The following is a 13,929-nucleotide window of genomic DNA, read 5'->3' as shown; positions in this document are numbered from 1 at the left end:
AGCCAAGGTGATACATTGTAATCAAGATTGTGCATGAGTAATGATGTCAACCATAGCAATGGAACTTTTATCTTAGCCTATTTAGGAGCTTATCTTTCTCCTTACTAAAAGTAGGTCTGAGAGGCTTTGTGACTTTTAAGATAACTTTTAAGAGAAAACTCCTAGCTAAAATCTTTTAGTGCGATTTAGGAGTACTCTTAGTGGTAAGATAAAATGCTTTGTGAATACGGGCCCAGAGCAATGTTTTGGGGTTGGGGTCTGTCATGAGGATGTTACAGCACACATCAAGGCCTCCAGCGTTTCTATTGGATGCTGAGGATGGCATAATCCCTTAAGGTGCGCGTTTCACCATAATCATTACAGCACAAGACTTGTTTACAGAATTTATTTTATTTATTCATGAGAACATGCAGCCTAGACTAAAAATGTTCTTGTCTTGATATTTGTATAAATTGTGACAAATGATTATTTTATTTTTTTAATCACAACCTTCATCTTAATCTTCAGTCGTCATTCACTTGAATTATGCCTGCCAGTATTAGATAACAGAGGCACTAACATGCATTTTAGGAGAGAAGACCGATGTAATTACAGGGGGGGGGGGGGGGGGGGATTTCTCAAATAATTTTTGAGAAATAAAAACAAGTCAGCACACAATATATGTAGGCCTATTTTTTTTTGCAAATAAATGTACACATTCTTCCAACTGCAATCTTTGAAATTTGCAGGCGTTGCTACTACCATTTACCACAGCCACTTGTGACATTTTGAAACTATAGCATCATCCTCTCTTGTCACTGATTCCCCCCAGTCTTCCGCCAGCAGATGAAAATGTTAGTGAATTATGGTAGCATAGAAATCTAGACGCCCCTAGCAGCAGCAAATCTAATTTGGCTGCTGGGGCAGTCTAGCAACGATCCATTAGCGCTAGGGAGCTGAGAAATGGAAGAATGACCGGACCAATCACAGCGGGTACAGAGTCGGTGGGCGGGCTTAACATAATTGTGACTGACATGCGACCAGATTTTGCACGGTAATGCATCCTGCTATTTGAAAACATGAAGATGATTCGTTTAGCGTTATCCTATTGCGTGGAGAGGGAAGGTTACGCATCCTGCTACTTGAAAACAAGAAGATGAATCGTTTAGCGTTATCCTATTGCAGAGAGGGTATTTGAAAGACAACGGTTTATCCCACCCCTCCGATTGAGCCCTGCCTACGGTGAGTTCCCAGACCCTACATCTTTATGTGGGTCTGGCTGGTCAGACTAGAATTATGGTGTTCCAGACTAGCAACTCCCTAAAAGGAATTCTAGGTGGGAGTGGCAAGGCTGGAATTTAGGAACAGTAATGTGTAATGTGATTTCAGTAATGTATTTGCAACGTGTTTTACCCAACACTGCCCAATTACAGTGTACTTATCAATGGTCACTCTTAGGTACTTTCCCCATCATATGTTTTTTAGTGTTTTTCTCAGGTTGAACTATTATAATAAAACATTTTGGGGCAAAAATACAAACAAGTAAACCAAATGCAGATGACAAAATAGCAAATATTTCCACTGCCACAGTATATTTTCCCGGTGAGCTGACATATGCTGGAATGAATGTGATCCACACAGCACAGAATACAAGCATACTGAAAGTAATAAATTTGGCCTCATTGAAATTATCCGGTAATTTCCTTGCCAAGAAAGCTACAACTAGGCATATACCTGCTAAAAAGCCTATGTACCCCAACACAGCATAAAATGCTGTGTCTGACCCTGTGTTGCATTCCACAATAATCTTTCTACTGTTGTGCCTTTTTTGGGGATATGGGGGTGTAATACTTAACCAGAGTATACAAATAAGTACCTGAATCCCAGTGGATGAATATACAATGATCCTCTGTTGCACAGGCCCAAATGTAGTTGCACCTGGCAAAGTGGCACGGAAAGCTGTAATCACAACCAACGTTTTCCCTAAAACACATGAGATGCAGAGGGCAAAGGTCACGCCGAATGCTGTGTGGCGCAGCATGCAGGACCAGGCAGTGGGCTCAGCTATAAAGGCGAGAGGGCAGAGGAAGCAGAGGAAGAGGGACAGCAGCAGCAGGGCACTCAGTTCTGCATTATTTGCCCTCACTAATGGAGTGTGCCTGAACACGAGGAAAATGACTGTGGTCGCTAAAGTAAGGGAGGCCCCAAATAAAGACATGGCTGTCAGAATGATTCCCAATGTGTCCTGAAAGGACAAGACTTCGATATATTTTAATACACAGCTGCTCCTCTCCTCATTGGACCAGTACTCCTCAGGACAGGGGGTGCAGTCCAATGCTCCTGAACAGCAAGCAATAATATTTTCGTTAAAAAAAAAAAAACTTTTGTCGCCACACAATATGTCATAAGTTTCTGGTACAGTACATTTGACCAATTATAAGCTATTTGCAGCCCTACCTGAATGATTAGTGATGGTGCCATCAGCACATGGAACACAGTCAAAACAGCAGCTGGGCCTTCCTTTAATGGGTGCTCTTCTTGTACCTGCAGGACATACCTCTGAACACACAGCTTTTGGAACCTGGACAAAAAAGTGATGATTTTTCTACAGAAACCGTGAAGTGTATTGTTATTATGGTATAACATTGTTTGTTTTGAATGGAAGCATTTTTCATACCACGTTCCCTGTACTCCATATAATGTTCTCCTCCTGTATAAAAAGTTTATAGGCTGCATTAGCAGACGTGCTGAAATGGCCCACAGTGACATGCTTGACCTCTCCATGCTTCATCTGCCAGTTGATGATATCGTAAGAAGGTGGAAAATCACCGTTGCTATCAAAGAACACAGTCTCTCCAAATTCATTTAGAAACTTTACTTTTCTAAGCTGAGCAGTGACCTGCAAAATAATTATACAGTAATAATAATCATAAATCTAATGTAATGTTTTAACTATGTAATGACAAATTAAATATGATCTCAAATAAACTCACCAATTTTGGACTGATCTGAGACGCATGCAAACACTTCTCTGGAGGAGAACTTTGATTGCAAAATATCAACTCGTGTATGGCATGTGCAATAGCATACACGGCCATGTAAACATTGTAGGAAACCCTCAGTCGCGTGACATTGAAGAAAACACTTGTCAAATCAGGAACTTCATTTCCTCTGCAGACAGGGTTACTAGATGCTGTACCGAGATGGTGAAATGGCCTACAACCCACAAGAGTCTCCCAAAACGTACCAAAAAAAACAGATCCTGGATTAGAGTAGGGACTGATAGTAGTGAGAAAGTTTCGTAGTTTAGGAATTGCCATCTTGCGTACTGAAAAACCAATTGTGCCTGCAAAAGATGTAAACATTTCAGGAGCGGATGGGCGAGCTGATGCTATCCAGGCTTCACTTGCAATCCACTGTATTCCAGTTATGTTTTGTCTCACTATCTCCTTCATTACTGGATAAAAGTCTCCCTCGGGCGCAAAAGCAAGAATAACTTGTACATTTGATATTTTGATCATATCAACAACCTTAAGCATTTTACTCTGATGGTAAGTTCGATCAACAGTAGCGGTAAATGCAATGCAAACTCCAAGCTTCTTCACTTCAGCAATGAATGCTGACAGTCCATTTCTGCCATAATCATTATCAGATTGTAAGGTTCCTATCCACTCCCATCTAAATCTTTTCACCAGAAAAGCCAAAGCCTTTGCTTGGTGATGGTCACTCGGTATTGTTCTGAAAAAAGTTGGGTATTTACTTTTGTCACTCAGACAGGCACAAGTTGAAAAGTAGCTAACCTGCAAAAAAAGAAACCAGCAAAATTACTTTCATATCATGCATATCGCCTGTTTGCATATTCACATTGACATTGTCATTGCTTCTTGATCGGTATGGGATTGTAAATTCAATCCTTGGCTGAACTGCAGTCACAGTGATCTAAATGTTTTAATATAATTTCCAATTTATGTGTGCATGACTGAGCTGACATTCCACTGAGCACTGTGAGCATGATTAGGTATTCTTGATCCATTCAATATTTAGTGTTCCTTAATAGATACAGGCACAAAACATAATAAAGTAAACCAAGTGAGAGCAAGTGTGCGGACCTTTTACTCTTTTTTGGATCTTAACATTTTGGCTCCTGCACCTTTATTTGGATGTGCGCACTGTTTGCAACTAAATATGGGTTCCTTAAGAGACATTTTCTTGCATGCAACAGTTAATAAACACATAGGAATATTTTCCTCTATAGACATGCCTGTAATTATACAGTAGTTCTCAATTTTGACACAGCCCCAGCGCTGTGCTAGAGAACTTTAAACCACACAGAACAGTGTACTGAAATATGATACTAAATGTCTAAAACAGAAAATAATTACATTATTTATTAAGTAGGTCTATTACCATCGGCAGGTTAAAAGGTCCAAATGTTCCAGCAAGAGCTACAGACTGTGATGACCCTGCATCTGCTATTAATGCTGAAATAGGAGGCTGACATTGAGCAGTAGGCCGAGACTTAATTCCATCTGTTTCACTCAACAGTGAAAGAGCGGCACGTAGTGTGTTAGTTGGGGAAGAGCATGAGTCAAAGATCTTGTAGCCTAGAGAGATATTTGGCAGTAAAGTGTCTTCACTGTTAATTTCATTAATCGCAAAGATCATCACTTGGGTCCAACGAAAGGAACGGTAGTGAAATCTGAAGAAACAGTATATTGTGTAAATGCATTTGTATTCAACATCATTATAAAATATTGACCAAAAAAAGATTTGCATTATTTTGTCTTACCTGTCACACGTCACCATTGGAGGCTCTTTTTCAAATGAAGCATTTACGTGATTTTGTTTGTTAAACACAGGAAAAATACCTCCAATCACTATATCACCATCCTTTGCTAAACTAGGCATGCCAAATTCTCCCAGTAACTTACATGCAAAGCCAGACTGCAGCCAAAGAAGGAGGCATATTTGAGTTCTATATCCAGACATGATCATTCATCACAGTCATATGTTGGGAGTTTAATTTCAGGTATACTTTTATTCACTGAGATAACAGGAAGTGTTTTAATTGGATGCAGAGGATGACGTAGTCACTAGAGACACCATACTCAGAGCCATGGTCTAAAAGGTTAGTCAGTCCTATATTTAGTTCTGTAATATTCTCAATATGCAGTCTATGCAAGGATTTTACCTTAATAACCTTTACAAAGCCAGTTTGATGGTAAAAAAAACTTGCACAGGGGAATCATTCACCTAGCATAGCCAACGAGAGACCCGGCAATGAAACTTCAAGAATTGCCTACTTGGATTCATCTTGCAAGAATCTTTAAACTTTACCTTGTCATTCCACAACGGAAGCATGTTCATAGTGTACAGGGGGAACAAGTCATCAAAATATAAATGATCATTACTCTAGCTTAAGGTCACAGTTAGCTGCTGTGATAAATGGTTTGTGAGAAAATCAAAGTTGAATTTACATTAATTTTAATCGTATCTGTGCACAGCTCTGCGTCCATCTCCACACTCATTATTCTCGGTGGAATATCTCACTAACTCTTCATTCAACACATAGCAAACCATGTCCAAATAAACAGCAGGCCTGTTTACAGCATTCCTCTGTACAATAATGTAACCTATTAGCACCCCAAAATAATATTGCTTTTTTAACAAGAAAATATTAAGACAGGAAAGAAAATTGACATACGTGAAAATCCCAGAAAAAACGGGAGGGTTTACATGCAGGTCAGGGGTAGGTCAGGGGTCTCAATATCGTGGCCCGTGGGCCACATCCGGCCCACGTCCGGCCCGTGACTTGATGTCAAAATAATAATGTAATTCGGCCCTTGAGGGTATTTGTAATTGCAATAAACAACGGCACTGATTAAAAACAGACAGTAGATCCAAGTACAGTAACAAATCTCATTTGTACTCTCTACAACTAGTTGTCAGACATCTAGAGCTTCAATCCAAGCCCAAATTCGTATTCGAATAAGTATCCGCATCATTACAAACTACATGCAGAAGATGTGCAGTTTAATGACACGGAAGCGATACAGGCCATAGTTTTGCACAAATTGAAGCAGAAATACACCAAATGTTAAGAAAAAGTTCACGTGTGAAGTTTTGGGTATGTTATTCGCCTATTCTGTGACAGCATGGATCTTAAGTGCCACAAACAGAGGAAGTGGTGTTTCACGGTCACGAGTGTGACGCGTTCTGCATGATGTCTTTGTTGTCCGTGAATGTTTGACACTGTTGAAAACTAACAGTTGCGAGACTGTCAGAGCAGTGGTTGTAGTTGTGGTGGTATGCTCAGCTTGGTGTTTGATGTTTGCTCCATCCAAGATCATGGTCATCAACACCAGAAGTGATGGTGGGACAGAATCTTTCTGACAACTGAGGTGGAATGCGCCATCTAAATCAAACTTAGAATCAAAAATCTCTTTTCGCACCACTTGTGCTGCTCTCACCAAATGGATAGTATCACTGTCATGATCGTGGTCACAGGCTTTCTTGAGAGCATCTCCGATATCCTCTTCAAATATAAGAAGTCTGTCTCTCCCCTGTGCTTGAGCCCTTAAGTCGGGTAACACAGAGAGAAGCCTCTCCTTCAGTCTGGTTGAGTGGATACGGTGCTCTACACTAACACCAACCTGCTCTAGACAGACTTTGTACAAGTCACACAGTTCTGCGAGTTTGAAAACTGGAGCACAAACATCACACCTAGCTTCTTCCATAAACGCAACCAACTCAGCAAAAGCTATACCATGCAGCTGTGCATGTTCCTTCTGCTCATCTTCTGGTACAGCCTGCCTAGTTTTGTTAGCATCCGGAGACAGTTTTTGTGATATTTTGCCTCCAGGGCTATCATGTCACCAGGTGCAAGTTTTGCAAGTAACTCTGTGTTACCTGTTTCCAAAGCAGCTTTTCTGACATTAAAATCTAATTGCTTTGTTGATGCCTCATGGAGAATTTCAGAGCCAGCTGATTTGTTGCAAAAGAAACACACATGTTTCTTGGTGGTAGCATGACTGTGTGCAGAACGCGTGTGAACTTTTGGCACATGAGCTTTCCTGGTTTCTAATGACTTTCTCCGTCGCTGCAGCATTGTTTGGTTGTATTTCAACCGGCAGGTCTTGTTCCACTTTGCTCTCTTACTCATTAGCGTGGCTTCTATGCCATTCCCATCATCCAGCCTGTTTAGATCAAGTTCAGATGGTATTAGTTTAATTTCTTTGAAAGCAAGAAGGTCCCTAGCCAATGATACATATACACTGCCAATTGTTGGGTTCTTTGACCTAGTAGGGCATTGCAAATCTTCACCTGTTTCCTCTTGGCAGAGAGCACAGAATTCCCAGTTAGTAGGACAGTGCTGCTTAGAATTCTTAGTAGGTGGAGATAGCTGACCATGGTCAATCAATGGCGTTTAGACATGGCAATAGGGTTTACCCTGTAATGTACAAGAACACAACACATTGAAAATGATTTCTTTATAAATGGTAATCATTAGAGCAATAATAGATTGATACGACACTATTTTGTGAAATATCACCAATTATTATATGGCTCTCTAGAATGTTGAGGGAGCTCCCATTCACTTTGAATGGGCCTCTCAACGTTCTACCGGTCAGTTATTTTTGCATAATGACCGCTCCGAAGGTATAATGACCGCTGCCAATGGCAACGGGTTCACTCTGCTAGTTGTAGCGGAAGCCACGAAACAGTAGCCAAGTCATTGCTAAAGACACATTGAGATAAGTTTCTTTTCTCGTTTTGGCAAGTTGCCGTATAATAAGCGCGATAATGTATAGAACGCCGATATTTTCCGACAATGACCGGCGTTCTATACATTATCCCTTACATATTTTAGTTTTATGTGGAAAATTAATGTTATTTTAATGAAATCTTATATTTGTTCTTAAAATACCATTAGGTTGATCATAATAATGTTGAAAATGAGTTAATATTTTGCCTAGATCTATACATCTGATATAACTTTAGAAATTAGGCAAATTTATAATATCAATGAAGGAACAGTGGCTAATACGTCTAAACTAATAGGCAACCTTGCACTTTTTTGTTTGTTTGTTTTTTTGCCATTCTACCTAACAAATGTAGTTTTCTAATATAGTTATTAATCTGAAAAATCACTTACTTCAGTTTGTAGGCTATGTGAGACCCAAAAATGACTGTAAAACAGGCCTAGGCCTACAGTATATTTCAGGCCTGTCTGCAAAGTTGTCAGTTATGGAAGTTTATACCTGGTTGCTATGGTTACAGTTATACCTGGAATGTTGAAATTGCTCTTCTGAATTACAGTAATGTCTTAAGTAGGGTTCAGACCAAAGATTCCCGACGAGACGAGAGGAGTCGCGACGTTCTAAAACCTTGCGACTGCAACTCAACGTGTTTAATGCTCTGCGATGGCTTGCGACGGCTTGCAACTACGTGCAACTTCTAATTCACACCGCAGCAACTCAGTCTCGTCGCGTCGGGAATCTTTGGTGTGAATTGGGCTTTAGGCAGAGACAATAAGCATTTGTATTAGTAAACATACACATTAGGAAAGAAATACATTGTTTCAATAGAGAATAATGGGGCGAACAGTGGAAAAATGCAATGATGATGTCATTGACCCCAGAGGTCATCAGAGGTCAGATACAAAATGCCTCTACGTCTGAAATTAAATTATATGGTGAAACGTTCATGCTTTAGTCATAAAATGCAGTTGTTTTGCTTATCAGCCTAACTATAAAAGGGGTTCCCTATTCAATTGCTCTTTATCATATTTTTTACCATCTGTTCTACTATCTATCTATCTATCTATTGGCGTAACAGCAGTATAGGCCTAAAGGTGAAAAAATAAATCATATTTGCAGGTGATTAGAATGTTGGCAATAGCTTGGTTTCAATCACGTGATTATTATGACGCGCCACGGCGGGACGATTTGAGATGGAGGGCAGGAAGTAAACAATGGACCACCGTCTACCGTTGCAGACAGTCTGTATTGTACCAGAGCCCGTCTACGGACATTCAGACATTCTCTGATTGTACTGATATAGACCCAATAAAAGAAGGCAATGAAGCCAAATTGGCCAGAGGACGAAAAAATAATCGCCGCAAAAGTGCAAGAAGTAGCCTAGCTGCTACGGTGGTGAGGTGAAGAGGAGTGTGCTAGCTACATGAAGGAGGTTACAACAAAGTTAGAAAATCTAACGGTTATGGCCAAGAAGGAGATGTCCTGCCTTGGGAGTGAATCAAATGGAACAGGTAAGTTTTAAAAAAAAACTACGCTATGTTTATTAGCTGCATAAGCTACCCAGATAGCAAAACCACTCTGGCGTGGACATGGCCCACACCTATCATGCGATCCGGCCCGGATCCGTCTCACGGACACGGTCCAGCGTCCAAACGCACAGCGGGCCGATAGTGGTCAGGATTCGTTTTATGGCTCTGCACCGGAGATGGGTCGGCGCTGGCCCATTCCCGTACCAAAACAGTAAAACTACACTGGGGTGGATCTGGCCCACACCTACCGTTCTATCCGCATCTGATCCGTTTAACGGACACGGCCCAGCGCCCAAACGCACATCGGCCACGAAGTGGTCAGGCTCCGTTGCACGGCTCTGAACTGGAACTGGAACAGCGCTGGCCCAGTCCCGTATAGATGCGGCATGGAACCGCGTACCGGATCGATGCCAGCTATGCCTTATTTTCGGCATTTATAGTTAGGCTACATGATGTTTAGTCTATAATGTGTTTGGGCTACCTTATATTTAATTACCCTACAGTCAGAAGCAACAATCATAGGCCTACATCCGCATAAAGTAGCCTAGCCTACACATTTAACAATCTAACATTCTCGCTTGGTGTCTTTAAAACAAGGCTAAGAAAATTACCCAGCGACTAACATAGTCCAATACCCCAATAACCCTAATCAGAATCGAAGAAAATGTTTACTTTTTTTTTCAAAAAAACTTTATTCAAAACATGATGATCATCAATGAATCTAGCTTGCTCCTTCACACTGGCGTTTGCGACGTCCCCCCTTCTCGGTCATGCGCCAGCACATTGGTGAATGTCGGTATCCGTTGCCTGGGCTGTCACTGCACTTGCGTACCGCTCCTATGGAAAAAGAAAATACGTTATATTAGTGTGCTACTAAATTATATAGGCAGGCTCGCACTGATGCACCTGCCGCTGCTCGGGTGGAAGGAATTTTCCTTGTAGACAATGCATGCAACTTTACCAAACTGTAGCCGTTTTCAGACAGACGTGTATTTCCACAATGTCCACGGTGTGTACGGTAGGGTTGTCTTTGCTGTGATGTCTGAATTCATATATCCGTATATTATCTACTTTCCTGTAGCTGACCTGGTAATTTCGCCGTAATGTTGCCGCCACAACTGTCCTGTGAATCCAGTCACGGAAACATTCAAAGGCTAGTGAAAACGACTCTCTTCCGCGGTCAGGCATTAACGGCGCGGCCGCATTTGACAGAAATTGACAGAACTTCTAAAGAAGACGTGAACAACAGGTGGCCGTATACATTCCGCATATCATGTCTGAATGGCCCGATTTCTCTCGCTCTCTCTCTCTCTCTCGTGCACACTCAATGGACACCCGCCCCTAGACAAGCACATGCAATCCAGATAAAACATTCACATCGTGAAAACAATGATGCATAGAAGACGACTAGCTGAATTAGCGTATTATAAAATCCGGTTAGCAAGCGGCGCACATTTGATTAAAACTCTTGCATTCAAGTTGACTGATCATCTCAATACCAATGTTTTCAACTCAAAAGACTCAAAAGCGCCTCTCTCAAGGACACAAGTATTACTCTACTTTTAAACTTAAACACACATGGGGAAACTGAACAGTCCAACCAGTAGACTATGACAAGCTAGCCAACTATGTTACTTTGTTTACAATATTTTGAGGCTTCAATCAGACAGCTGAATTAAAGAGGTGGAGTTGTAATGTGAATATAATCTGCATGAAGTGTGCGGTCATGAATATCAGACATTTCAGCATGTAGAATAAAGAATTGTATATACATATAGGCTATATATATTTTATGTTGAATGTATCTCAATTCATCCTTACCTAGAGACAGCAGTTGCAGAGGCCTGTAGTTATTTCTCTTCTGAAATAAAAAAATATGTGCATGCCATTAGCTTTTGAGGCATAAGGTGGATTTTTATTACAGCAGACAAAGGGATTCATGTATGTTGACATGTACCTTCAATTCATCCTGAACTGATAACACCACTTACAAAGGCATATCATATGGTTATTTGTATTATTAATGTGTGGACCAAAAGTCAAATAGATCAAATGCAAAACTGTATAGCTTACTTTGTGTGGGTGGCAGGACAGGATGAGCTAGGGTAGACCCCCAAACCAGACTGGAGCCACTTGTGACTTGTGACAATGACCTGTAACACAGATACATGAATATGCATTACTTTCATCATCAGAAAGAAATAGCCAAATATTTATCAATACCAATATTACACCCCATTAGAAAATAGCATTATTTTGGGATCCAGAGAATATTTTCATTTTAGCTTCCCTTCCCATATATTCTAAACATTGAAAACAGTCTGGTCTATGACAAGGCAAAGCGAATATATGCATCAAGTCAACTACTGCCTCTTCTATATTGCCCCTTTTCAGTCAAATCTTAATCCAAGAAACTTTCAACATCATTAAATGAACTTGTAGACGGCAGATTTCTGCATAAAACAAATGGCTTCGGGATTTGTGCCCTTACACTTTATAAAAGTTAGGGAGGAATCTCTACTATTAGATTGAATAGTAGGCCAGTTAGCGGGTTTCTCACTAGCGTGTACAAAATATAAGGGCACGAATCCCGAAGCTTTGATCCTTACCTGGAAACAGCAGTTACAGAGGCCTGTAGTTATTTCTCTTCTGAAATAAAAAATAAATAAATATGTACATTTCATTAGAGAGCTTTTGAGGTATAAGGTGGGTTTTTATTTCAGCAGACAAAGGCAGTCATGTATTTTGACATGTGCCTTCAATTCATCCTGAACTGGTAACACCACTTACAAAGGCATATGGTTATTTGTGTTATTAATGTGTGGACCGAAAGTCAAATAGATCAAATGTAAAACTGTATAGCTTACTTTACTTGGGTGGCAGGACAGGATGAGCAAGGGTAGACCCCCAAACCAGACTGGAGCCACTTGTGAATGACCTGTAATACAGATACATAAATATGCATTACTTTCATAATCAGAAAGAAATAGCCAAATATTTATCAATACCAATATTAGACCCCATTCTAAACATTGAAAACAGTCTGGTCTGTGACAAGGCAAAGCAAGGATATACATCAAGTCAACTAACTGCCTCTTCTAAAATGTCCCTTTTCAGTCAAATCTTACTCCAAGAAACTTTCAACATCATTAAATGAACTCGTAGACGGCAGTATTTCTACATAAAACAAATGGCTTCGGAATTTGTGCCCTTACTTAATAAAAGTTAGGGAGGAATCTCTACTATTTAGATTGAATAGTAGGCAAGTTAGTTGGTTTCTCACTAACGTGTACAAAATATAAGGGCATGAATCCCGAAGCTGTTTTGTTCCTGCCTTCTAAAAGTGTCAACAATGTCTGAGCATGAGGGTGACAGGGCGCATAGCTTCTGCCTAATAGAGATTGAGATCGTGACGTAAAACGCAACGCATTTTGGGAATAGGTGGCCCAAAATTAAGTTGTTTTACTGACGTGCGGGAACAACGAAGTGCAGTTGTCGAAATGCCGTTTACCTGCTGTGTTATAAAATTCAATAGAGTAACATGAAGCTTATCTTTTATAGTTTTCCAGCGTAGAAAAATAATAGTATACGTCATGTTTCAGAGGTGACAAAAAGGCGAGGAATGGCTTGGATAGCAGCACTAAGGAAGCGCGAGATTATAACTGTTTTTCACACAATTTTTTCACGCTTAGTTTTCATTATTATCATGCCAGATCATAGACCCAGACCCACTAGTTTACATGGGCTGGCATCAGGCGAGCCAAACCTACCCATAATTCTTTGTGTTTTGATGACTTTAGTCACATGTCTTAGCGATCTCTATTAGTTTACGTTTTGGAACCAGCCGCTAACGTCGTTCATAATTTAAAATCAGCATTTCAAATCAGGACAGGGAAACAATGTGAAATCAGCCTCCCTCCCAGAATGAAATGAGGTTTAAACACATAGCTGCTACGAAATAGCCTAAGTTTTCTCCCGAGTCCAACATCTAAGCTTTCATAACGTTAACAAAAAACTATTATGTTTGTGTAACAACTTTAAGTTATCGTTGGCCAACAAGCTAGCCTGCTAATGCTAGCTCACGCAAGGCAACTTTTGTTGTTCACGGGCAAACACATAAGGTTACCGTCAAATCAAGTTGCGCTCATTTTAAATTCAGTATTGAGTTAATTATACATTTTTTAAAAAGTTCATAAAGTTGGACAGGACTAAGTGAGCTAAATTAGCTTGCGCAAGCTACACGTTAGCAGCTAGCTGGTATGTAAATGTGAGCTACCATCAGCCGGCCATTATAGCACATTTTCGGATCGATCAGCAAACAAAGCTAGATAAGTAGGTAACTTGTGTTATGGAAGTACGTTTTCACTGGATAGACTAGGTAATTGCATAAATAAAGCATATAGGAGCATACTTACAGTGAGCCTTCAGACGCCACCGTTTTGTCTCACACTCGGCAGCACTCCATCAGCGAGAAAACTGATGAAATAAACCGTTAGGGCGCGTTCGGTGTATGCATCCGTACAGGGTCCGTCGCGGACCCGGTGAATGAAGGCGCGCTGGCGAGGCGGATCGGGTCCGGTGCCCGTAGCCAAAACGGAGGTAGACTGTCAGGCGGATGTGGCCTTATATGGACCTTATATGCTGTATATATTTTTAAGAAT

General features: G+C 40.6%; 1 protein-coding gene and 1 long non-coding RNA gene across 2 annotated transcripts; both read right to left on the bottom strand.

The window, feature by feature from the left end:
• Nucleotides 1–1,420: 1,420 nt before the first annotated feature.
• LOC134100038 (extracellular calcium-sensing receptor-like) lies at nucleotides 1,421–4,908 on the bottom strand. Its single transcript, XM_062553085.1, has 6 exons — nucleotides 4,769–4,908; nucleotides 4,387–4,678; nucleotides 2,973–3,779; nucleotides 2,657–2,878; nucleotides 2,437–2,560; nucleotides 1,421–2,319 (listed from the first exon to the last, which is right to left on the bottom strand). Exons 1-6 carry the CDS (start codon nucleotides 4,885–4,887, stop codon nucleotides 1,421–1,423), a joined length of 2,463 nt encoding a protein of 820 aa, XP_062409069.1. The 5' UTR covers nucleotides 4,888–4,908.
• A 6,175-nt stretch (nucleotides 4,909–11,083) lies between these two features.
• LOC134099953 (uncharacterized) lies at nucleotides 11,084–12,212 on the bottom strand. Its single transcript, XR_009941193.1, has 4 exons — nucleotides 12,136–12,212; nucleotides 11,878–11,917; nucleotides 11,342–11,421; nucleotides 11,084–11,129 (listed from the first exon to the last, which is right to left on the bottom strand). It is a non-coding gene; the product is annotated as an uncharacterized LOC134099953 (long non-coding RNA).
• Between the last annotated feature and the right edge of the window lie 1,717 nt (nucleotides 12,213–13,929).

Source organism: Sardina pilchardus, chromosome 13 (assembly GCF_963854185.1).
Source record: "Sardina pilchardus chromosome 13, fSarPil1.1, whole genome shotgun sequence".
NCBI classification, from domain to species: domain Eukaryota; kingdom Metazoa; phylum Chordata; class Actinopteri; order Clupeiformes; family Clupeidae; genus Sardina; species Sardina pilchardus.
The sequence above is the reverse complement of the archived record's forward strand: the minus strand, read 5'-3'. Positions and strand labels throughout refer to the sequence as shown.